This window comes from Lithobates pipiens, unplaced genomic scaffold (assembly GCF_037356315.1).
Source record: "Lithobates pipiens isolate NorthernLeopardFrog02 unplaced genomic scaffold, aLitPip1_a1.2 Scaffold_19, whole genome shotgun sequence".
NCBI lineage: Eukaryota > Metazoa > Chordata > Amphibia > Anura > Ranidae > Lithobates > Lithobates pipiens.
In genome coordinates, this window is record NW_027507764.1 from 120,945,089 (window position 1) to 120,970,414 (window position 25,326).

The following is a 25,326-nucleotide window of genomic DNA, read 5'->3' on the forward strand; positions in this document are numbered from 1 at the left end:
TATGTCTCTCATTGCAGGTTTCCTTTAACAGAAGAAAGATTAAACATATTAGTCCTATACAAAGAACAAGAGACAACTCAGATTGACATATAGTTGTGGCTCACAGAGATCCTTAAACATCAGCATTTCTCCAATATGTATTCTAGTACTCCTATACTCAAAAACTGCACAAAAAGTTTATTATTCTTTTAATCATTAGTTAGCAAATTCTCCATCATGTTCCCCTAAATTTCCTAAAATGTGCAGTTGAAAAATCAGAACTTCCGATATTATAAAGTGACACTGTAACCTGCTCGTTTATGACAGAGAAACAGTGCCTCCTGATAGTCCACCCATCCCCTCAGCAAGGTATATCCACCGTTCCATGCTGCAGGAGTCCACCTCAAGTAAGCTTTCTCAAGTGGATAAAGACACTGCATTTCCCATGTTACAGTGGTCACGTCTGGTGACTGGCAATTCACTGGTGTGAAGAATCTTATGATGCGAGAAGGTTTAGCAATGCAATGCAAAGCAGGGAAGGTGAGTGCACCTTGCTGGGAGGGTGGGCTATCATGAGACGCTGTCATTTTCCCATGTATGAGGAAAATGGTAGTATTCCTATAAACATCAGTTCTGATATATCTTCAAAGACCACAGTTAGAAGGGTTGCACAATGAACAGCACTGCCAGTAGCTAAGGCCATGCTAGACCTACTGCCAGCAATAAAGCAAAGTAACACAAATGTAGGAAAAATGGGGAACTAAAAGACTGAAAGACCAGCTACTAGCAAGTGAGCCACAAGGCAAAGCTCTTTTCTCCCATTACATCATTTGAAACATTCCAAGGCACAGCAACCAGTTCACGTAAATGCCTGCACCCCCCCCCCCCGCATTCACCCCCCTTCCCTTAATTACTCTGCCACTTAATTTGGCTGCCTAAAATGATGAGAAATACCTTCAGGTTTTGGGAACATGCAACTCACTCACACAGCTTCTTTTCTTTTTGTGGACAAACTGAACTGCAGAGAAGTGAAAGCAAGGTTGCTTTAAGCAGCTTAAGCATATCATAAGTTGCCAGGTCATGGGCATTCAAATATTCATATATTCTAAACAAGCAATAAACAGACTTTAAAATAAACTGTTACTAACCTCTGTAGCTGCAGGCACTGAGAAACAACGCATCCTCAAATTTTGCAAGAGAAGCAACAAAGTTACATGGGGTCTCAAGACTCTGCCCTCTGCCTTCCCAGAGTGCCTGCTCTGTGTTTAAATTACACATAGGAAAGCTGGCAATTCAATTCTGGGAGTGCAAAGCATGGTGAGCTCAGCTGCTGAGAAGATATTGTAAGTGCTTCTGCCATAAATTTTGAGGATGAATTGTTCCACAGTGCCTGCTACTATAAAGAACAGTAAAATTTACTTCATAATGCTTGTTGAGAATATGCAAATATTTGAATGACCACAGCCTGACCAGAGTTATATTTGAAACTATGGGGCATATTTGTAAAAGCAGTGAACGTAACATTCACCAAATAACTATTTTCATTTAAAACACATACACTAGAAAGATTCACCTGCAATGAATGTTTGGTAAATGTTACATTCATTACTTTATAACTATTGGTTTGTGTGTCTATATACGAACAGAAAAAATAAACAATATAGCAAAATTGTGGATTACATTTTGCTACATCCCAAAAGTATTTAAAACTATCAATAGCTAGACTAGCTAAAGGTTTGCAATTGGTGCTGCGTTCAGTGCAGAGACTTGTAGGTACATCAGACAAGCAAGAATAGACAAAACTGACAATGGATATGAAAGAAGGGTCATGCATGTTAATTACACCTTACCATGCAGAATACTTTTAAAAGAAACAGAAATAAAGAACAATGTACTCTATTTAATGTACACAGTGTTGATGTGATGCTATCTGCCCTATTGGTGGCTACATACACTGAGACTTTGAAGGAAGATACTAAAGTGTACATATAATAATATAATTATATATATATATATATATATATATATATATACAGTATACACACACATTTTTCCTTTTTTTTTTGGACAGAGTAGATTAGGATTAGTAAGGATTTTTAACCTCTGTCAGTTTTTTTTTCTGTGTCCCTGATAGGGAAAAATTGCACCCTGTACATTATCTCTGGTGATCATTGTCACTGAGACAGAAAGTGAGTGCAAATCCAAAATTTTACAGTTGCCACAAGAACACAAGGTGAGGGGAATTATTCCAATCCAGGTACCTGTTGCATCTGTAGGACAATCTCCCTGCAGGACACAGACAGTAAAAAATAAAGTGACAGGGGTTTCCTTATTCAATGCAAATCTAAAAAGGAAAAACGTTTACGTGATACATATACTTTAAGGTTGAATTCCAAGTTTTATGTAGCTCAAGCTGGCCCAAACAAACTATTTTCTAGACAAATGCCACGTACACACGATCGGACTATCCAGCGGACTTAGTCCGGGGGACAATCCGATGGACTTTGCAGCTGAGGTCCACCGGACTTTCAAGTGAACAGACTTGGCCACACACGATCACTCCAAAAGTCCGGCGGATTTGAATGCGATGACAGAATAAGGAAGTTCATAGCCAGTAGCCAATAGCTGCCCTAGCGTAGTTTTTAGTCCACCAGACTAGCACACAGACGAACGGCGGACATTTTTTTGAAGCAAGTCTTAATTCTAAGTCCGTGGGACTTTTGGGAAGAAAAAGTCAGCTAGAGCCCACACACAATCGAATTGTCCAGCAGACGCTGGTCCACCGGACTAAGTCTGTCAGATTGTCCGATCGTGTGTACGCGGCATAATAGGCATGCTCACTGGGTGTGCTGTATAATTTGTATGTAGTCTTAACTACATACAGTATATATCCTTGTGTTTCGGCAATGAGAGGAGAACTTCTCGTACACTTGAAACAAGACCAAGTCGTCGCTCAGCCATTCATAGGCACATTTGTATTCTGTGAATGAATACAAAGTTTCTCCTGATTAGCCTCATTAGTAAAGTAAATTTGCCTTCAATGATATGAATTTTTTTTTTTTTTTTATTAACTCAACACAACTGGATGTTTAAAGTGAACAAAGTTTAACGCAAGCTTGTTTCACTATTTTTCATCTGAACTTACAGTTGAATATTTCCTATATATATATCCTATATATATCTTTACATGTGTGGCCAGCCTAAGAGCACATATAGACTGTGGGCTTCTCATAAAATATTCTTCTATTAAAGAATGAACACACTTGTGTACTGTGCTGAGAAAATTTGCAGTTGTCATCACTAACCTGCTTCTGAAAATGCTAGCTGCTTGGCTGTCTCTGAAAGCATTCCCTGTGTGACAGACCCAACCAGGACAGAGGCATTTTTAGGGGACTGCATGGTAGCCTCTTATGTACTGACTGTCGGCCCTGGCTTTGGAGGGGGCTCTATTCTTGGGAGGTCCGTGCCTGGGGGATGCTTGGAGTGGTGTTTCTTCAGATTCAAGTCCATGTCTCCCCAAAACATGCAGACTCTGGGAACTGTAGGACCCAGATATATATTTGGGGCCTCTATGCCCAAACCAGCAATGACTGCTTTAGACTGTGAGACTCAAGAGTAGATGTTAATATAATCAGCTTAAAACAACCAGATACTGGGGTCTCCTGCTAAAATCTAAGGTGTTATGTGTGTCTTTTCCCCATTGTGTGCTTCCTAGGTGCGAAGCCCCATTGTTAATTGAGTCACCAAATGTTTCTGTCTGTCTGCTCATCTCTTAGAGATGTGATTAATATTGTGTCTAGAGGTGCATCGAAATTTCGGCCGCCAAAGCATATCGGCCGAAAAAACTGTGTTTTTGACATTGTGCCAAAAGAAAATAATTGCACCGAATAGGGGGGAGGGTCCTCTCCAGATGCCACACATTGTGGGTGTGTCATATGTCCTCCTCTCCCTCCTCCTCACACAGAGTGGCTATCTCTCTGTATCATGGAGCTGAATTGTTTGGGCGGCTGCAGTAACAATGTCCCACCTCCTGTGATAGATGGCACACTGATCCAATGCCAGGAAATTGAATCAGTGTGACGTATTACAGGAGGCAGGACATTGTTACTGCGGTGACTTGGCTGGAGATTTAAATCCAGCTCTGTGAAACAGTGGGAGATCACCGCTCTGATCCGGGCACTGGTGAAGCTGCATCTGACAGGCACTGGTGAGGCTTTATCTGACAGGCACTGGTGAGGCTGTATCTGACAGGCACTGGTGAGGCTGTATCTGACAGGCACTGGTGAGGCTGCATCTGACAGGCATTGGTGAGAGTGCATCTGACAGGCAGGCAGCATCTGACAGGCACTGATGAAGCTACATATGACAGGCACTGGTGAGGCTGCATCTGACAGGCAGGTGGCATCTGACAGGCACTGGTGAAGTAGAATCTGACAATCAGGCTCATTTGATGGGCACTGATGAGGCTGTATCTGACAGTACTGGTGAGGCTGCATTGATCTCTTGTATCATGTCTGCAGTCTCTGACCATCTCGACCATATCATGTCTGCTAGAGGTGCACCAAATGGAAATTTTGCCAATACTATTAGCAATGTGTTTAAGTTTAAGTAAGAGATTGCAGACATGATAGAAGGGATGGTTAGAGACTGAGGACATGATACAAAAGATGGTCAGAGACTGAATACTGCATTTTAATTGATTTTCCGTTTTGGTGCCAAAATTTCCATTCGGTGCACCCCTAATTGTGTCCACTTTACCTTGTTATTGAACTATTGTGGGATTGCATATGTTTATCTTGATTAGCTTACTGCTGTATTAGATTGATGTTTATGTGGGCAGTTCCTCAAAAGGGTTGTAATGGTATGTGTTATTTCACCTTAATGCATCCTATGCATTAAGGTGAAAAAACACCTGTCAGTGACCCGCCCCCAGCCCCCCTCCCGCATTTTACTTACCTGAACCCTCAAACTTGTCCCACGGGGGAACGCCACTTCTCTCTGCTAGGGGGTTCTCGGCTGTTGATTGGATAGATTGATAACAGCGCAGCCACTGGCTCCCGCTGCTGCCAAACAAATCCAATGACGCGGCCGCCAGGGGGCGGGGCCCGAGTCCTGCATTCAGTGTCTACACCAAATGCTGGACTCGGGAGCGCACCCACAAGGTAATCCCCTGGAAGAGCGCTTCTCCCTGGGGGTTATCTGATGTGGGGAGGAGCCGAGAGAGCCGCCCTGGGACCCTAGAAGACCAGGATCGAGGCCACTCTGTGCAAAACAAGCTGCACAGTTGGAGGTAAGTATGACATTTTTTTTTAACACATTTTTTTTATTAACAAAAAAAAAATACCTTTAGTGTCACTTTAACTATGTTAATTATCTTACTGTTTGCATAACATGATCAAGCTCTTATCTGATCTTGTGTGATATATATTCTGTGTGAATGTACAATATAGAGTGCCAGTTCTAGTTTTCACCTAAGCTAGTGTCGTCTAGTATCTTGGGTGTAATATTCAACTATAATACCTGGTTCCTGGTTCCAGACTGGAGGAAGCTATATCTTAAAGGAGGAATCCAAGCTGGGTTCTGGATGGTTACATCACACCCTGGAACAAGCATGCAGCACAGTCAGGGTGAAGCCTAACCTCCTGATCTGCATACTTGTTTTGGCTCAGAGTACTGAAGCCACTGGTTTAACCTGACAGCCAGAGTAGTAACAGCAGTAAAGCAGTGACATCCTGCATATTTGCCTCAGTACCCATACCCTTTTAGCTGCCACCTTGCATAGCAGACGTCTAATGCTCTTTTAGTATAGGGGAGCTTAAAACCGAGGAATACTTGCTGCAGGCTTCTTCTATTATGATTGATGCCCGATCCACCTGAAGCCACTCCTCTTCACCAGTTGCGGATTGCCAGTTGTCCCTTGCTAACATTAGCCATGTACAACTTAAAACCAGTGGCTCTGCATTGTACGTGAGGATACCCCATTCCACGGCTGGAGCAGATCAGCAAAGACTGCTGGCTGTTGGGGGTGTAAAGACTAAAGTAAGTTTTCCCCTAATTTTCACCCTCCGTAGACTTAACAAGCAGTAGGACCTTACTATATTGAGGGCCACACAAAAGTTATTTTTAAAGGTTGACCAGATTTAAGCTGTATATAAGGCCCAATGCAAATACAGCACATTACTATTCACCCTGTAAAAGCTTAATTAATCATTCCTATAGGTGCCGGTTGGTATACTGGCTGCAAATCTCAGTGGACTGCACAGAAGCACCGGCACAGTTAAAAAGACAGGGGTGGGTAATGTCACTGTTCCCTATTACATCACAGATTCAGCCACTCGCCATAATTATTTCGACATTGGTATTTCTGGTCAATACCACTAAGGAACATGTGCAGTCAATGTACAGACTGGTTTGTGGGAACAGGTGTTTCTACAGGGACCCTATTTTAAAGTGATAGCTTTTCACATAGGTACAATAACATTTTCCACAATCCCAATTTTCTGCGAGGAATACTAAGTGTTCTCTTGCCTGGGGGCAGAAGCTAACTTGGCTTGAAACCCCTTTGGTTCAGGAGTTGCTGTGATTGTGTAAAATATACATTTTGTTGGACATTTCCTTGAAACACCTTCATAAAGACACCACAGTTTTACCCGGGCATCACATATTCCTGTAAATATCATAGAATACAACATAAATGATGAATTAAAATCCTAGATTACCATGATCACCATTGTTCTATGTGGCACAGTATTAGCAAGAAACCCAGCAAGCCCTCCCCATCTCTGTATATTATACAGTAGGTGACATGTTCAAATTTCACTGCCAACAAAAACTCTCTTGGGACAGGAGCAAGCCAAATTTTCAGGCCATTATGAAGCCATATGAATTACCTCATTGTGCAATAAATGTGTTCAGAGCAAATGAAAAACAGTTTCATTTCTACTTTATTTGTCCTATGAGCTTAGCCTGTTTTTGCCAGATATTTTAATGTATTTGAACTTGAAAATGTTTTTCTCTACAAAACAGCAGCTCCTCTATGAGCCTTTTCTGTGCTTTTTAATATTAATAAACAATAATTTTTGTCAGGGAGGTCAACTAACCTATTGGCTTCCATTGGCTTCCAATATATCCCAAGAATACTCAGTTTGAGATTCTAGCTTCCTAGATTCTAGCTTGCTGCCAAGAGTGATTTCTGACCTGAGAAAGCAGCGGGAGAAATTATAATCTTTTGCTTGGAATTACTTTGGTCAGGATAAGGGGCAGATGTTGACACACTAGACAGAAAGGGAGAGTGGAGTGATGATCTTATAAGCATGGTGCGTCGCTTTCATTGTCCAATTAGCAGACTGCAGCATGGTCAATGGCTAGATTGTTTTCCTTAACGTGTATCAAAAGCCTTTCTTCAGAGCTTTATTGCTATCACCCCAATGGAACATAGACAGCAAATATCCTTTCCAAACACTATCCAAAACAAAATTTAAAAAAAAAGTGTTTGCTATATATATTTACTTTCACACGATAATTGATTTTAAGGTAACACCCAGATTACTAGATTTGCTGAACAGTATTCAAATTGAGTATACTCAATTTAGCCCTTTTACATTGATTGTATGCTGTGACTATGGTAGGAATACATTGTTATGTATGCTTTTGTTAATAAATGTACATAATGACTAAGCTTATGTTTTAGTCTGTATTATTCATGTGAAATACATTAGGGATCCTAGCAGCAATTATGTTAAGTTTTTTATTAGGAAGTAAATGATCTGTAGGTTGATAGATGAATCACGCTTTTTTTTTTTTTTCATTTGACCTCAATAAAAATCTAACTGACATCTTTAGTCTTAATATCATCATGTTGTCAATTGCCTCACTAAATCAGTCGGATATGACATTCTAAATTTAAATTAAAGGCTGATTTAAATTATCTATGACAGAAACAACATATGTTTTAGAAATTATCTATAATGTTTTCCATTATGAAATTCTTAGTAAATTTGTGAAGCCAGACTGACAGATAAACATCAGGTGTTGGATAATATTGATTGGTTATGACCATGCAAATAAGGGTTCAATAAGGTACTCCTCTAGAGTAGTACAGATAACTAATCAAACAATATCCCCTCACTTTCAGAATACTGTAGATGTAATAAGGGGGTTATTTATGAATGATTGCACAGTGAAAATAATGTTAAGTCCTAAAAGAAAGAATTATCATGATATCATTTTTGGGTGACAGGAATGGGTATAAAGGAAGGGAGGGCAACAGAGGGGATAAGTAGAAAGAGGACAGAAGAAGAAAGAAAAGTGAAAAGAAAAGAAGGAAGAAAGGAATACATTTTTACCACACTTCTTGCATGGCCATGAAAACTATGGCTCTCCTAAGAGCTCAGCTTCTTGGATTTTTTCTCTCGAGTGGATTCTCCATACATTTTCATGGAGAAGCCACTACCAAAAATGGACACTGCAATTCTGATCTAATAAACCTTCGGTAGGACTGTACAGGGAATCCACTCTATAGAACGTAAACAGAAAGTTCTGCTGACTTTTAAAACTATCACAGCAGGACTGGATCGAGGGGAGATCTTACTGCTAGGATCAATTGGTTATAAACTCCTTCCACGCCACACCCAAAACAAGAAAGGTCTTGGTTTTTAACATTAAAAATACAATTTTAAATAGTTATCATTTCAGCAGCTGATTAAGTGGTATGCCTCCTAATATTATTTACTAATGCTCCCTTTTTCCTAAATCATAGTCTGAACATATCAATCACCTGCTTTTATATTTAAAACCTACTACATTTCAGAGTCTGAACTGTAATGAACGCATATGGCACTATATTGACTGACTGTTGGAATCACTGAGTCTATCCCATTAGACCATTACCTCCCACTCAATATGTGAACAATCTTTTATAGGTCATCTAAATACTCTCTATTGTGTCTGCTCTGTGAGTAAATGTACATATTAAGGGGGGTGTTTTCTTCCATATGGATTTTATTTCCTGTACCATATAAGCCTTCTGCAAATGGTATTGTATAACTGAATTTTCTTTGTATCCTATCTGTGAACATGCATACCATGTATTTTTATGAACTGGTTGAGGGGATTGTTTTATCCAGTAGTGTGGTTATAACACACAGCTTTGCTGGGCATCCTGTCTTGGATAATAATGCAAGTAGGAAACTACTTAAAGCCATATGTCTGGACAGTGGAAATACAGATTGTCTAAATGCATGGTAGGAATGAAAGGAAACAATAGAAGATAGAAAGCTGCAATTAGCAGGGATATACAGGCCACTGGAATCTAAATGCAACCCTTGTAGAGCTCAATAAGTATGTATTTATTTAATAATGACTTTATTCACTCACTAATGTAGTGTATAAAAAGAATGAATCTCTCATGATCTGCCGTTGCCATAATCTAGCAGTAGGGTTTTTTGGTCTACTGGCTGTCTGCAATCTTTACTATGTCATCCTGCTGACATCCCAGGGTTTATGCTGATTACAGGAAACTATTAGTCAGTAGTGGCTTAGACCTGAGAATTTCCAGTAAGTGGGAAGAGGTATACAGTGGATGTGCTGATGGAATTTTGCACAATTCTGTCCCAATAGGTCCTGTAAAATTGACAAACTGTCAATGTGGTCCATAAAACATTCACTTAATTTGAGTTTTATACTGTATTAGGAATATCAAGGCTTTATTTCCAGGGATTGAGAAGGGTTTTCAGAAGAGTTCTTAGAGGGACTACAGCCTCTTGCCTATGATTTTTTCCTCATTTTGAAATTGTATGTCAAACCCAAACTTTTTTTTTTTTTTTTTTAAGCTTTGGATATAGTGAAGAAGTTGTAGAGGCCCTGTTGGGTTTTACTGCTGGCCTAGGCTCCATTAAAGCTTTCCCCTTCCTGCTGACATTTTACCAGAAAAAAGGTGAGGCAAACAATCAAACAATATTTCCTAGTTCCCAGAGCACCAGAGATATAGTAAGAGAGTTATTCATGATTGACTGTACAGTAAAAATAAGGCTATGCCTTAAAGGGGTCTTGCATAACAGGGATGGGTGAAAGGGGATCTTGGGTTACAGGGATCGGTGAAATTTTTTTGGGGGTAACAGGGGTGGGTGAAAAAGGGATCTTGGGTAACAAGGATGGGTGAAAAAGGGAGGACAGCAGGGAGGTGAGAAGAAGGAAGAAAGGAGAGAAGGAAAGTAGGAAGAATGGATGGAAAAAGGGGAGTCATTTTACCTCCCCTTTAGCCTCTGTTCTATACTTCCTGCCCTGCTGATGTTTTAAGCCACAGGAAGTGGATAAAATTTTTTCCAATTGCAACATGGACAGAAATAAAAAAAATAATTTCTTTGCTAAATTAGGGGAAGGCTACAACCCCTGTCAGGAGCGATACACTCCTGACAGAGGTTGTAGCCTCCCCCTAATTTAGCAAAGAAATACTTTTTTTTAATTTCAGTCTGTCCTTGTAGATTTTTCCATGCTTTTTGATAAACTGCCAGCAGAAAAGGAAGTGAGGGTGAATCTCTCTACTGGAGCCTCTGCCCTTTTTGCCAGTCAATATCTACAGGAGTTCTTAGCCCTTGTACACACGGTCGGAGAATCCGTCGGAATGTGTCCTATCAGATCGTGTTGTCGGATAATCCGACTGTGTGTGGTATGCATCGGACTGATTCCATCGGAATATCAGTCGGACCCAATTTTCCAACTTGTTGGAAATATTGCCCGACCAACTGGGCCGATCGGACATACTCCAATCATGTGTAGAGAATTTTGATCAGACCAAGTGCCACGCATGCTCAGATCAAATTCCTACATCAAAGCTATTGGCTACTAGCCTGAATGTAGTCCCATCGTAACGAAATTACGTCATCACGTTCTGAAAGATCGGATTTTTCGACAACTTTGCCCGACCGTGTGTATGCAACAGTTTCGGACAAGATCCGACGGACAAAATCCGACGGGCAAAATCCGACGGATTTGGTTGTCAAAATCTCCGACCGTGTGTACAGGGGCTAATAATTCTCTACTCTATCTAGAATTTTTTTGTCTTGACATACAATTTAAACACATATCTCTCTCCATACTGCAGACAACCTTTCGGGTTGGATTAATACTTTATTTCTTAATTAGACAAAAATTTCTTTCTATTTAGACTTTAGAGAGACTTTTGTTGAGAGAAGCTGAAAACCCCTGTACTATAGAGCCATATCTTCAGGTTTAGGTGTTCCAAGATTATGTTGTACAACCAGAATGCTTAACCCAGTGGGGTGGCCTGCCGTTTCCATGCACTGTCAGAAAGCAAAACAAAAGTCCTGGGCAGGTTATTTGTTCGTCTACCATCCATATTTTTACTTTTGATTAATTTTAAACATATAATATGTAAATAAGTACTTTTATGTTTAATTCCTTATAATATTATGAATGAAGTAAAAGTTTAAGTAATGTGTAGGAGTAATACACATTTACAATTTGAATTATCTCATAATATCAGGATTGCTGGCTAGCCTAAGGTTTAATGGAATGATTTAGCTGGCAGTATGTGCTCAGAAAACTGCACATTTGTTAGTTATGTAAGACCTATTCATTCTGGTGTGTGTGCAATTATTCAAATTAGGCAGAACAAAAATGTTCAAACTGAAAGGAAATTAGAGAAAATAAACTTCCCTCTAACAATACCTAATTACAAATATTGCTAATTGTTGTTTACTGCAGTGGAAGAATTGGGCACACAGCCAAGTGCATTAATAGGCTTTTAGCATGTGCTTAGAGCAATGCTTACTTATCAGCATGATCACCAACAGGCTATGTGTTTTCTTCCAGCCTTCTGTAAATACAACATTTATATAGCTAAAGCCACTAGTATAAGGGACCATACAATGTCATACACTATACTATACAGCGTTAAACACAAACATAACCAACACTAAACTGCTAAGGGACTTTTAGGGTTCATGCACAACAGATGCAGTGGGACTGCATTGGGTGGCTATTCCAGCACAATCCCAACACATGACAAGGCAAAATGTCATGTCGACACTACTGCATTGCAGCAGGACTTTTTTCATCTCCACACGGTGAGAGGTAATCCACCTCCACGAAGGCCAAATGCACTTTATGAAATGTCTGTGTGACATTTCAAAAAAGTGCTCAAAAAAGCGAACACTGTACAGCACTGAGTTTGGCGCATCAGCAGTGCAGCGATCCCGCTAGACCACACAACCCAGCGGCTGGTGTAAACTAGCGCTTAAAGTACCACAATAGTATTCCTAAACTAGACTCAAAGATACAATATGTCATAAAACATCATTTTATTTAATTCAGCAAAAAAAAAATCCCACTTAACAACTTCAGACCCAGAAGGTTTGGCTGCTCAGTGACCAGGCCATTTTTTGTGATATGGCACTGCATCGATTTAACTGACAATTGCATGGTCCTGCGACACTGTATCCAAACTAAATTGACGTCCTTTTTTGCCACAAATAAAGCTTTCTTTTGGTGGTATTTGATCACCGTTTTTTTTTTTTTGCACTATAAACAAAAGAAGAGCGACAATTTTGAAAAAAAAAACACAATATCTTTTACTTTTAGCTATAATAAATATCCAATTTAAAAAAAAAAACAAATTTTTTCCTTAGTATAGGCTGATATGTATTCTTCTACATATTTTCGGTTAAAAAAAAATCACAATATGTGTATATTGAATGGTTTGCACAAAAGTTGTAGCGTCTACAAAATAGGGGATAGATTTATGGCATTTTTATTATTATTATTTTTTACTAGTAATGGCGGCGATCTGCAATTTTTATTGGGACTGCGATATTGCGGCGGACAAATTGGACACTTTTTACACATTTTTGGGACCATTGACAACTATACAGCGATGCTGGCTACCATTCATTCAACTAATAACTAACAGTATTTATGGGGTCCTGCAGCTTTAAGCCTCCAAATTATGAAGGTAATCACAGGTGGTGTCGTGAAAGCTTTTTCACGCATTTCTCAGACTCTAATTTGTTTAATCAAAAATGTATGGGAACACATATGTGCTGTCCACATATATGTCTGCAGAGGACAAATGGGTGCATTGTCACAAGCTGTAGTCTCATATATCCTAATAGGCCATAAGGGTATAAAGTAATGCCATAGCCACGAAAACCAGCCAATAAGGTAGTTCTCATATTAAAAACATGTCATGACAGGATGTCAGACCCCCTCAACTTGGAATTATAAGAAAATGTGGTGGCAGATATGTAAAATTAGAGTTACATTGTTTACACACTGAATTACATCTATTGACTAATTCCTAGGTCTTCACTAGGGATGAGCCGAACACCCCCTGGTTCGGTTCGCACCAGAACCTTCAAACGGACCTAAAATTCGTACGAACTTTAGAACCCTATTAAAGTCTATGGGACTCGAACGTTTGAAATCAAAAGTGCTAATTTTAAAGGCTAATATGCAAGATATGCAACAGACAACACCAACAATAAGGAGTATCTTCAGGTGTATACTGTGCTGGAGGCACACAACACCCACTTTAACTCCTGAAGATGCCTGTATTAGAGAACACCAGCAATAAAGGGTAGATACAGGTGTATACTGTGCTGTGCTGGAGGCACACAACACCCACTAACTCCTGCAGATGCCTGTATTAGAGAACACCAGCAATAAAGGGTAGATACAGGTGTATACTGTGCTGGAGGCACACAACACCCACTAACTCCTGTAGATGCCTTAATTAGAGAAAAACAACAATAAAGGGTAGATACAGGTGTATACTGTGCTGGAGGCACACACCAGCACTTTAACTTTAAGATGCCTGAGAAAAGAACACACTGTCCCTGCCTATCTAGCTCTTTCCCTGCATGCTGGAACACACTACACAAGGCCGCCGTGCTGGCAGCCTTATATAGTGTGGGGTGTGTACTAAACCCCCTGAGCTATAATTGGCCACAGGCATCCTGCCTGTGGCCAATTACGGCTCTCCTCGCTGTCGGCGCTGTGATTGGCCAAGCATGCGGGGTCATATTGCATGCTTGGCCAATCATGAGCCAGCAATGCACTGCGATGGTGTAGTGCATTGTGGGCTGTTCGTGCCACACAAAATTGGTGTGAACGGTCCACAAAGTTCTGAATTCGCCGAACAAACGAACGTCCAATGTTTGATTCGAACATGCGTTTGAGTCGAACACCGAGATCATCCCTAGTCTTCATAGGAATAACATTATATCATATTGTGAATTCCAAGTGTGCACCATTCAAAGGTAAGCCACACACCCACATCCTCAGATTAAAGTCTGAGAAATGCATCAAAGAGGCATCACTCCACCTGTGACTACCTTCATACCTTGGAAGCTTAAAGCTGCAGAACCATATAAATACTGTTGGTGGATGGTTAAAGGGCTGCCGGTATAGGTGAATAACATATGCATCTTCATAAATGACATCTCCATAACATATTTGGGAGAATATACAGTGGGTAAAATAAATATTGAAGTTATCTTAATTTTATAAAAAAAACAATACAAATAAGTTCAGAAATTAAGTTATGTGTAATAAAGTGGAATGACACAGGGAAAAAGTATTGAACATGCCCAGAAGACAAGCTGAAGCTTTTTCTTGATCGAATGAATCATAATCGATTTGAATCTTTTTTTCCCGATGACCTAAGAGATAAGAACCAAGTTGATTTTCTAGATATTAGTATTGTAAAAAATCTAAATGGGGGATTGATAAATAAGCTTTTCAGGAAGGAGACAGCCGGCAACAGCTTGTTGCATCCCGGCAGCTTCCATCTTGAACCACTTAAAAAATATATACCTTTTAGTCCATTCTTGCACATCAAACGTAATTGTACTACTAATGAAGATTTTCAAAGGGAGGCAGATGAGCTTACAAAAAGATTACTTGTGAGAGGTTATACCAGGTCATCCTGGAGAAAGGCCTTTAAATGGGTAAAGAATGGTTATAGACAGGATGTCATCTTTAAACAGGAGTAGAAAGGAGTAGAAGGATAACACCACACGGGTTAATATTGTAATATTCAAATGAACATGAGAAAATTCTAAAAGTTTTCACAAAGCATTGGTCCATTCTCACTGAGGATCCTGTTTTGGGAAATCTTGTGACGAAAGGTCCCCAAATAACCTACAAAAAAAGCTGGAGCTATAGGAGATCTGTTAATACAAAGTGAATACAAGGGGAAGTCCAAAAAGTATACCTGTAAAATATGTGGAACCTTTCCCTGCGGATTATGTTCCTACTGTCCAGTTGTGAAAAGCATGAGCCAGGTAATTCTACTCAATGGTGAACGATTCATGGCAAAACTGCAAAACCAAGTGGGTGGTCCATTTGATGCAATGCCAATGTTTCTACATAAGAAACACTCAACAAGAACTAGGGCAACGTATTAGTAAACACATGTACAGCATGCAAATTGGCTATCTGTATTTGCCGACATGTAGTCAGAAGACATAGATACAGAATGCCTAAAGTGAATTTCACAGTACTAGACCAGGTTCACATCACCCTTAGAGGAGGGGATTGGAATAAGACCCTGTTGCAGCACAAAATGCAATGGATCAGATATCTCAATGCTACACTCCACCCCCCTAAACGAAGCAGAAAGTTATAGATCCTTTTTGGAAGGTTTTAATTCAGGTAAAACAGATTAACCAACAATTTAATAGAGGCTCATGACAGATTTTTCTTGACGGTGACAGTAATTCTGCTCTTCTCTCTCCCCCTCTCTAACTTCTAGAGGGACTCTACATACTGATGTCTCTAGGGTTAGGAAATCAACAGGAAGTTTGCACCTTTGGGGTTCTCTTTTTCTTTTGTTTTATAAATATATATGTATGAAGTTATCTTTTGTTGGTGGCGTATTTGTCTCCAATGTGGAGCTGTGTCTGGTCTCCGGATGTGGTCATCCAGGAGACTGGATATTACGCAATGACGTGTGATGTCACCGCACCAGACCTGCACGCTATATGGGAATGCCATGGACCACACCAGGCACCATTCCTCCTTCCCACCAGTACAGAGATGGAAAGGACTGCTGTTATTCCCTAGCCGTATGGATAGGAACTGCCATATTGAGGATTGAATTCAACATTTCTACGGGGTGGATTCAGCCTGCACTTTCCATGCAAAGAACGTTTGGCCTCAGTAAGTATCTTTACCCCATGATATAAGGTTTAATTACACTTAAGAGAAGGGGAGTAACATTGATACTGACATGCATTTGTTTATGCGTTGTCGGATATATATATGCCTCGTTACTGAGTAACGAGTAATTTGCAATGACAAAGGGCAGGGTTGCTTTCTAATTACTGATAGCTTTTCATGCCTTTTTGCAGCTCCCGTTCTTCATCTGTTCAATACTTTTCCCTGTGGCATTTCATGTTATTACACATATTTTCGGAACTTACTTGTTTTGGTGTCTTTGTATGTATTAATTGCATAGGTTGTTACCAACAGTTGACAGGTGAAAATTTCATGTCATTAACATCTTTAGAAATATATTTACCAAGAAAAATGGTGACGTGTTCTATACTTATTTTACCCATTGTATTGTATATGTGATTTTACACCGATTGAAATAAAAATTGGGTTTTATGATGTATCTGAGTCTGGTTTAGGAACACTTTTGTGATATTTCCCTGGTTTGCTGTTAATATTTATTCTGTATTGTGCTTACTTATGGATTAGAGAATATTTAACAGGCTTTCGCCAAGGTTATCACTTATAGTCAGTAATTAAAGCATATCTTAAGCCAAAATTATCTTTACTAGTTTTTGATAAAGTAAGGAAACATGTTAGTTTTGCTTTTTTTTGTGTGTGTTTTTTTTTTCTTGTGTTTGTTTGTTTTTTCGTTTTGTGCAGAGAATTACATTCACTTCCGAAAGACACAATGGGAAGCTAAGGGAAATCTCTTCAAAATAAGGAAAATCCCCTGTTAGACAGTTGTCACTGAAACAAGTGCTCCAATGGGAAAATTTTCCCTTTATCCCTGCTCTTGTGACAACTCAAAATGTTAATTTTTTTTTCCCCTCACTTTTTGTCCTAGTGACAAAATCACCAGGCACATTGAGGGGGTAAAGCTAACAAGCAGGGACAGAGACAGCAATAAATAACAGATAGAAACCCGAATCCCTCCCTATTCTATCTATACAAAAAAAACTGCCTTTAATAATAATAATAGCAAGAGTAATCATCATCATTATCATAATACCACATAGTAAAAGTTTTTAGTCAAGGTTAATTATTTTCCTTGCCTAGGAGAGCACTTAGCAAAACCTGTAGTAAAATTTTCTTTGGGGTGAATGCACTACTACATACAAATAATAATAATAATAATTAACTTAAATATTTAATGAAATAATTTACATAGTGGAGTATTTAAGTGAACATTTGAAATAGTTGAATTTATATAATATATAAAATTAGATATAAAATAATAATATTTAATGTAAATAAAGAGAGAAAAATCTGCCCAGGAGAGATACAGACAGCAAAAAAGACATGTTAGAGCTTCCTGGAACATGGTCTTTCCCTTCTCTCCTGGGCCTAAGCCCCGAGAGGATTGTGCTGTATGTTGCATGTCCTTCTACCCAGGGCTTAGGACCTAAAGGATGGAAACAGCAGGAATCTCCCCTCCTGGGAGGTTTTACTGAAGCTGCTGGGAGCAGCTGCAGCTGTCCCCCACAAGAGAAGTGAGAAGCCCAAACCTTCTCAACACTCCTGCCTTGGAACACCAGGACCAGGACAACCATAGAAACTTGATCTCAAATAAGCCTGTATGAGCAGGGAGACTTCAACGCTTAGTGGACCTTGGAGGGGGGTTAGAGCCTGGTCTGGTAACTGAGACCAACTACATTTTTGGGATATCCTGATTCATTCCTCATCCTCATTTTTATTTTTACTAAAGTTAATAAACTGGTTTACAATTACTTCAACCAAAGTGACTGCTGGCACCCATTTTTCTTATGTAGCTCTTATGTAGCTGGAGAAGAACCACATCTAAGACCAAATGTTCTTAAAGCCTTAGCACCATGTAAGTGTGCTTGGCACATTCATAATGTAAGATGTCAGTTATCTAAAGGTCAGATCCTATTGAAGTTAGTTCTTATATTGCTACATACACAGTCAATTTAAATAGAGACATTCGTTTTTCACTGCCCAGCATGAAATTTCATACATAAATGGTGAGCTACAGAGCTGGGTTATCTTTAAAATAAATCACTATTTCCAACCCAACCAGTCAACATTTATTACATGTTTTCAGATATCAGTTAAATTAATTATTTGCCAATACACCCTGTACTGGATGGCAGACATCTAATGTCCATGAGCACCTTATGACTGTATGACTGGATATGACTACAAGAAAAGCCAAGCACAGACATGGATGTCCTTACCACTAAAGTGAAAAGGAGACATATACTTTGGAATTTACAGTATAAAATGAACACAAGTATTTACGATTAGAACACATGATTTCTAGCCTACATATGAACAGCCAATTTGAAAGAAGAAGACACTGTAGAGACATGCATTGATTAAAACATAACGGAAATTACATGCAAGGGTTTGAGGCTTATTTTCACACAGAAAGCAAAAATCTGTCAAACAAGATTAGTTGATAGAATAAAAGCTGAACATGCAATATATAAATAGTTGGCATGCTAGCAAACACACAAGTATTTCAGAAGAAAGTATTTGCAATGAATGTATTCATGACTTTAGAACTTAGAAGGGGTGGAAAAACACACCACAAATGTCAGAATTTTGATACCTTTGTCAAATACTCATTGCAAGGGTTGATGATGTACCCTCGTCTGAAATCTCTCTAGTATTTATTTAATTCTGTGTAATGAGATTTCTGCGTCTGTGTAACATCAAATCTCTTTACAAAGATGAAACAAATGTCAAAATTGAGAAAAAACTAACTGTATACCAAATGGAAGAGCCATTCTTGTATACAGATCTACTAACAACAATTCAAATAAAATGAGGTCCTACACATGCTTTTTGTTGAAATGGACCCCGTTAGATTGCTTTTGTATTCTTACCCTCATCCCTTCAAACCGTGATAATGCCCTTAATGGTCTCAAAGCTCTGAGGGTCCTAAGAGATTTTATAGGACCAAAATCGGAGAATCCCATGGCAGTAGCTATCAAGCTTATTAAAGACACCTAAATGGAGACACAAAGCAGAATCCAGGCCGTTAACACACTTTGGCCATTTTTACCTGCTTCTGATGAATAAATTATATATAACCAAAGACCTGCAGAAAGAAAATGTTAAGAGAAAAGCAGAGTTATACATTTAACAGGTTTAAACTGAATGCTTAAGAATAATCCTGAAGCCCTGTGTTTCCTTCATATTTTTGTGTATATATGAAGATATTGAAGTACATTTTTTATACCTCCACTGTCTTTTTCCTAAAAGAAGAAGACGTTATTTTCCTGTAAAAAAAAAAAAAGGTGAGGAAACATTGATAAGATGTGGTTAACCTTACCCTCATGCCTTCAAATCTGGACAAAGCTCGCAGAGGCCTCAATGCCCTCAGTGTTCTGAGAGACTTCATGGAAACCACTTGCCCTTGGCTATTCCCATAAGTTGCTATCAGACAAGCTACTGAAATCTGCATAGATTGAATGAACAAAATGGCTTATCAGATCCTTGCAACCAAATGTTATTGCCCAAACGTCTATCCTTTTTGGTTCTTGAAAAGCAAAATAATGTTAAACACTCCTTAAAACACACCACAAAGTTATTTAGCACAACATATAATCAAACCGGAGAGAATCCTGCAGTTGCATAGTACTTTCCATTATTTAAACCTAAAATGAACACCCCTGTGGAAGCTCAAGCATTTTATTATACCTTATAATCAGCCCAGGGTACTTTGCAGATGCAATACAAATTTATTAAAGCATATAATGAATGTGATTATGAAAGCATAAAATGAATGTTAAATAACATTTTTAGCTAACTGTATAGAAAAGTAGAAAGTCTTAAAAGGAGTTCATTAGCTGAAGTTTAGTTAGCTAGAAGACGTATTGTTCATTGTAATACAGAGGACTGTAGTTGAATAAAGTTATAAGAGAATGGTTTCACTATAATAATTAGAACCATAATCATAATAATAACCATAAAGACAAAATCTGAAACTGTGACTTCTGTTCATGGCAAAATAAATGAACTGCAAAGGGGATTCAGATAGGAAGGAGAGGGGAGCATGGTCCATATCTTAGAATCACCTTTTACAGAACTGTTTATGAACATAAATGGAAATGATGGTAATGAAGGAATAGAAGAACTTCCTAGATCTTTACAAAAGCACAATCCAGAGGCTTCTAAAGACATTTTGTGGGATTATATTGGTGGATGTGTCTGGGACATACATAAAAAAATTCTCCTGTCCAGTAAACAGAGAAGAGGAAGCCTGACAAGAGTGCTGGGGGGAGGGAGAGGTACCAAGTCTTCCTGTGGCTAAACCAAACCCCCATAGTAATGTTTGCTTACTTTCCTAGTAAGAGGCCCAAAGGTGTAGGAGAAACCTCAGAAGCTCTATGAGAATGTGATTGATCTACTGGTTATTCTTCAATATCTAGCATTTCCTGTGAAATCCTATTAATGGTATTAACATTTTACACTCAAATGTGTGACCACAATGCAAAAAAAGCAGTACAGTAGATACAGAAAACAGAGCTCCACTCTGTCATATCTATGATTTTTTATTAGGCATACTTTTATAGGTACAACAGTGCAATGGACATGTATAAATACATTGTTTTTTATACCTCCTTCACGTGGTAGTTTGGACACGTTCACCAGATCCTAGTGGCAGGAATCAGTGAAATCCTCCTGCTAAAAGGGCTGTGAATAGCAACAACTGCTCAGCCTATATAAATTACTGACAGACTGACAGAGAATACCACTGTTTGCATATAGCCACACACCTGCAGATGACTGTGTCCAGGTTCAGACATCCATTCCTAACCGTAAGTAATCCTATGGCGTGGCTACATGTGAACAGTGGCGGCAACTTTTAGGCCTGTCATTATTATATAGGATAATTAGCCACTGCTAATCACATGCACTTGTGATTCCAGCCCGCAACAATCCATTGATTCTTGTTGCTGGAATCCAGTGTTTGCAGCTAAACTACTATGTGAAGGAGGCCTTATATAGATATGATGAAAAATATATTGTGAGAAAGAAACCTAACTTTTGTTGTAGCCAAACTACACATGTATTCAAAACGAATTCCCAGATAGTACAGAAGACAATGCTGTGCAATGTCACCCAGGAGAAAGCTGGCCAACTGACATTTTCATAGTGTAATAAACATCCAGAATCATTTGGCTGTGTCCACTTACATGAGTAAATGTACACGCCAGTACTTGACAGGAATGAAAGCATTCTTATTGGTCAAATGCAATCCAGCGTTCTACATGAACAAGATACTTCAAGCAAACCATGGCAGCCACTCCCCACTAATAAAAGGGTATCAGCCCTTAGCACGACAGTGAGTTTGCCTTTGGTGTAACTGCAATCTAAACCTCAGCTAAGTCACAACAGTAGACAGACACAATGGGGTTGATTTACTAAAGGCAAATCCACTTTGCACTACAAGTGTACTTGGAAGTGCAGTCACTGTAGATCTGAGGGGGGCATGCAAGGAAAATAAAAAACAGCATTTTTGCTTGTATATGATTGGATGATAAAATCAGCAGAGCTTCCACTCATTTCAGATCTTTCCCTCATATCTAAAGCGACTGCACTTCCAAGCTGGTAACACACAGACTCATTTCTTCACTTCTAATTTGTTGTGTCTTGTGTATTGAACACACCAATTAAACATTAACAGAGGCATGGTTCACAACAGCTGATGCTTCTCATGAACAGCAATCTTAAAATGTTTTGAGTGACTTTTATCAAAGTAGCTCCAAACCACATCTCCAAACTGATTTCATTAATTGGACTCCAGGTGTGCAAACTATTGACACCAATTGGCTTTTACTGAAGTACTTAGTCTATAAAGTCACTTACTTTTTCCTCCAGCATTGTGAATGTTTAATAGGTGTGTTCAATAAAGAAATTAGAAATTTGAATTGTTGGTGTGCTATTAGCTTAAGCACAGAGGGGTTGATTTACTAAAGGCAAATAGACTGTGCACTTTGCAAAGTGCAGTTGCACTCTGTAAGAGCAGTTTCTCCAGAGCTTGGTAAATGAGCAGAGGCTCTGCTGACTTCCATCATCCAATCATGTGCAAGCAATAAAGCTTTTTTTTTTTCAGTTTCCTTGCATGTGATTGGGTATTCTTTGCAAAGTGAAGCCTTACCTCATTTACTAAGCTCAGGAGCAACTGCCCTTACAGAGTGCAACTGCACTTTACAAAGTGCACAGTCTATTTGCCTTTAGTAAATCAACCCATTGTGTTTGTCTATTGTTGTGAATAAAGCCATCCACACATGGATCTAAGCGTGGCCGGTTCAAAAGGGCCCATCTGAATTTCAATCCATGTATGGGCACCCTGATTGTATACAAGTCAATCTATCAGTCGATTTGTGTACAACCAGCTTGTTGGGTTTTTCCTGAACAATTAGTGCCCACAGCTATAGCTGGCAACCCTAATCACTGTGTTCTACTATCAGGGAGGGCTCCCCATCAGCAGAATACAATACCGCTGCAGTAGTGATTCCCCCACAGTCAGTGTTGATGAGGGAATCAAGCAATTTTCTCTCCTTCCAGTTGTACTCCCCTGGGCGAGCCGCTGTAACTGTACGTCACCCCTGTAAGACACTGTAGGAGGCGCGCGCGTGCCCACAGCATGTGCCCAGAGCCGATGAGAGTGCCTGCAGGGCACGATGACTGTGGGGCACCCACGATCACTCATGACAGAGTGAGAACCGGGATCTGTATGTCGAAACACACAAATCCAGGTTCTCTCAGGGGAGAGGCGACAGATCAAATGTTCATACTAAGTATGAACACCGATCTCTCGCCTCCCCTAGTCATTATCATCCTCCCTACAGTTAGAACACGCTGAAGGAACACACAGTTAACCCCTTGATCGCACCCTAGTGTTAACCCCTTCCCTGCCAGTAACATTTATACAGTAATCAGTGCATTTATATAGCACTGACCGCTGAAAATTGACAATGGTCTCAAAAATGTGTCAAAAGTGTCCAATTTGTCCGCTGCAGTCCCGATAAAAATCTCAGATCACCGCCATTACTAGTAAAAAAAAAGAATAATCAAAATGTCATAAATCTAAATCTGGGAGGCAGAGGGCAGAGTTTTTTTTGTTTTTTTTGGGAGGGGGTGGGGGGCGGGAATGGACTGTTTAATGGATGATTAATATAAATGTACGAATATGCCTGGAGAGTAAACTATTTGTACAAATTGTATTTGGTAAATTGTATTTAAAATGGAAAAAAAAAGAATATATATATAAAAAAAAAAATAATCTATCCCCTTTTTTGTAGATGCTATAACTTTTGCACAAACCAATCAATCATATTATTGTGTTTTGTTTTTTTAACCAAAAATTAGTACCACTAATACATATTGGCCTAAACTGAAGAAAAGCATTTTTATTTTTTTAATTTGGCGTATTTATTATAGCAAAAAGTAAAAGATATTGGGGGTTATTTACTAAAGGAAAATCCACTTTGCACTGAAAGTGCACTTGGAAGTAAAGTCGTTGTAGATCCAAGGGGGACATGCAAGGAAAATAAAAAACAGCATTTTAGCTTGTACATGATTGGATGTTAAAATCAGCAGAGCTTCCCCTCATTTCAGATCTACTCCTTAGATTTAGAGCGACTGCACTTCCAAGTGCACTTGCAGTGCGAAGTGGATTTGCCTTTCGTAAATAGCCCCCATTGTGTTTTTTTCAAAATTGTCACTCTTCTTTTGTTTATAGCGCAAAAAATAAAAACCAGAGGTGATCAAATACCACCAAAAGTAAGCTTTGTGGGGAAAAAAGTGCATGAATTTTGTTTTGGTACAGCGTCGCAATTGTCAGTTAACCTCCCTGGCGGTACGAATATTTAGGATTTTAGGTGCTAAAAGCGGTACCATTATATTGCATGAAAATTTGGTGTTTTATATTGTAGTCCTGCAATTCTTAGTAATAACTCTCTTAAATCTGTCCAAACCAGAGTCTAGCAGACATCCCGGGTATAATAAAGTTTGAAAAATGAAATCATAAATTATAATATAATAAATAATTATAAATAATTGTACCAAATAATAATATAACAATAATAAAAATTATTCAATAATGTAATCAAATCAAAAACACTGAAATTTGCTCAGTTGCAGAATTGTCACTGTCATTACATTTCAATATTTGATGACGGATCTCCCCACAAATCGCTGTCGCTCAATTCTGCGAGTGATTCCAATTTATTATCGCTGTTTTCTAGCTGGTCTAAAATCATTTTTGATGTAAAGGGACAGTTTTGGTTGCTATGGACAAGCTCCAGTTTCCAGGCATAAAGAACAGTTTTAATTATATAAAACTGCATGCAGGACACTGGGCAGACCACTAGGGACAACGGGGATTTGAAATATTTACATACAGCAATGTAATCTGTAAGATTACATTATACTGTATGTTTACTGTTTGTTTCACTTTTTGAATTTGGCGCCGATCTCCGTCCCCCTGCGTCGCAACGCTCGCAGGGAACGGAGATCGGCGATGTGATGCATCGAGCGAGACACGGCTCGCTCGTACAGCGGGGAGACAACGCTGGATCTGAGGGAGAAGGTAAGTAAACCTCCTCCTGGATCCAGCGATGCGGTCCCAAGTCTGGCTCGGGGTTACCGCTTTTGGTATAAAAATTCCACCCCGAGCCAGACTCGGGAATACCGCCAGGGGGGTTAAAGTGACGCAGTGCCATATCGCACAAAAATGGCCTGGTCATTGAGCAACCAAATCTTCTGGGGCCGAAGTGGTTAAATGAGGATCAGGTCACATTTCATGGCAAATTACTGCAGAAAATCAGTTACTTCCAAGGGGTTCACATACATTTCCTTGCCACTGTATATGACTTCCTAGCCAATTTCACCAGCCCCAGCTGACAGGTGCCCCCTCCCCCCCCCCCTTATTTAACCAGGTGACACTAGTGAAATGATTCAGAAAGTCCAGGGTACATACTTGCTTCGATCTTGTAAATTGTACACATAGAAAAGAGGTACGAAACTGTTCTAAGAAGCATTTTTTTTTATATATACCACGTGAAGCTATGACACTTGAGTACAGGAGAACAATGAGATTGTGAGTTTTGGTGAAGGGGCAGGAATTGTTTCCCG

At 39.3% G+C, this 25,326-nt stretch overlaps 1 protein-coding gene across 14 annotated transcripts in view; it reads right to left on the reverse strand.

Moving 5' to 3' along the window:
- Positions 1-25,326, reverse strand: part of LOC143996244 (sodium channel protein type 5 subunit alpha-like) — a 553,882-nt gene that overhangs the window by 41,499 nt on the left and 487,057 nt on the right. For 8 of the 14 annotated variants that reach the window (XM_077491209.1, XM_077491205.1, XM_077491206.1 and 5 more), the window contains one exon: positions 19,065-19,187. In XM_077491209.1, coding sequence (XP_077347335.1) covers positions 19,065-19,187 — 123 coding nt within the window. Of the gene's footprint in view, positions 1-19,064; positions 19,188-19,513; positions 19,640-25,326 lie in introns of all 14 variants that reach the window. The other 6 variants (XM_077491204.1, XM_077491202.1, XM_077491195.1 and 3 more) reach the window with 1 other exon arrangement.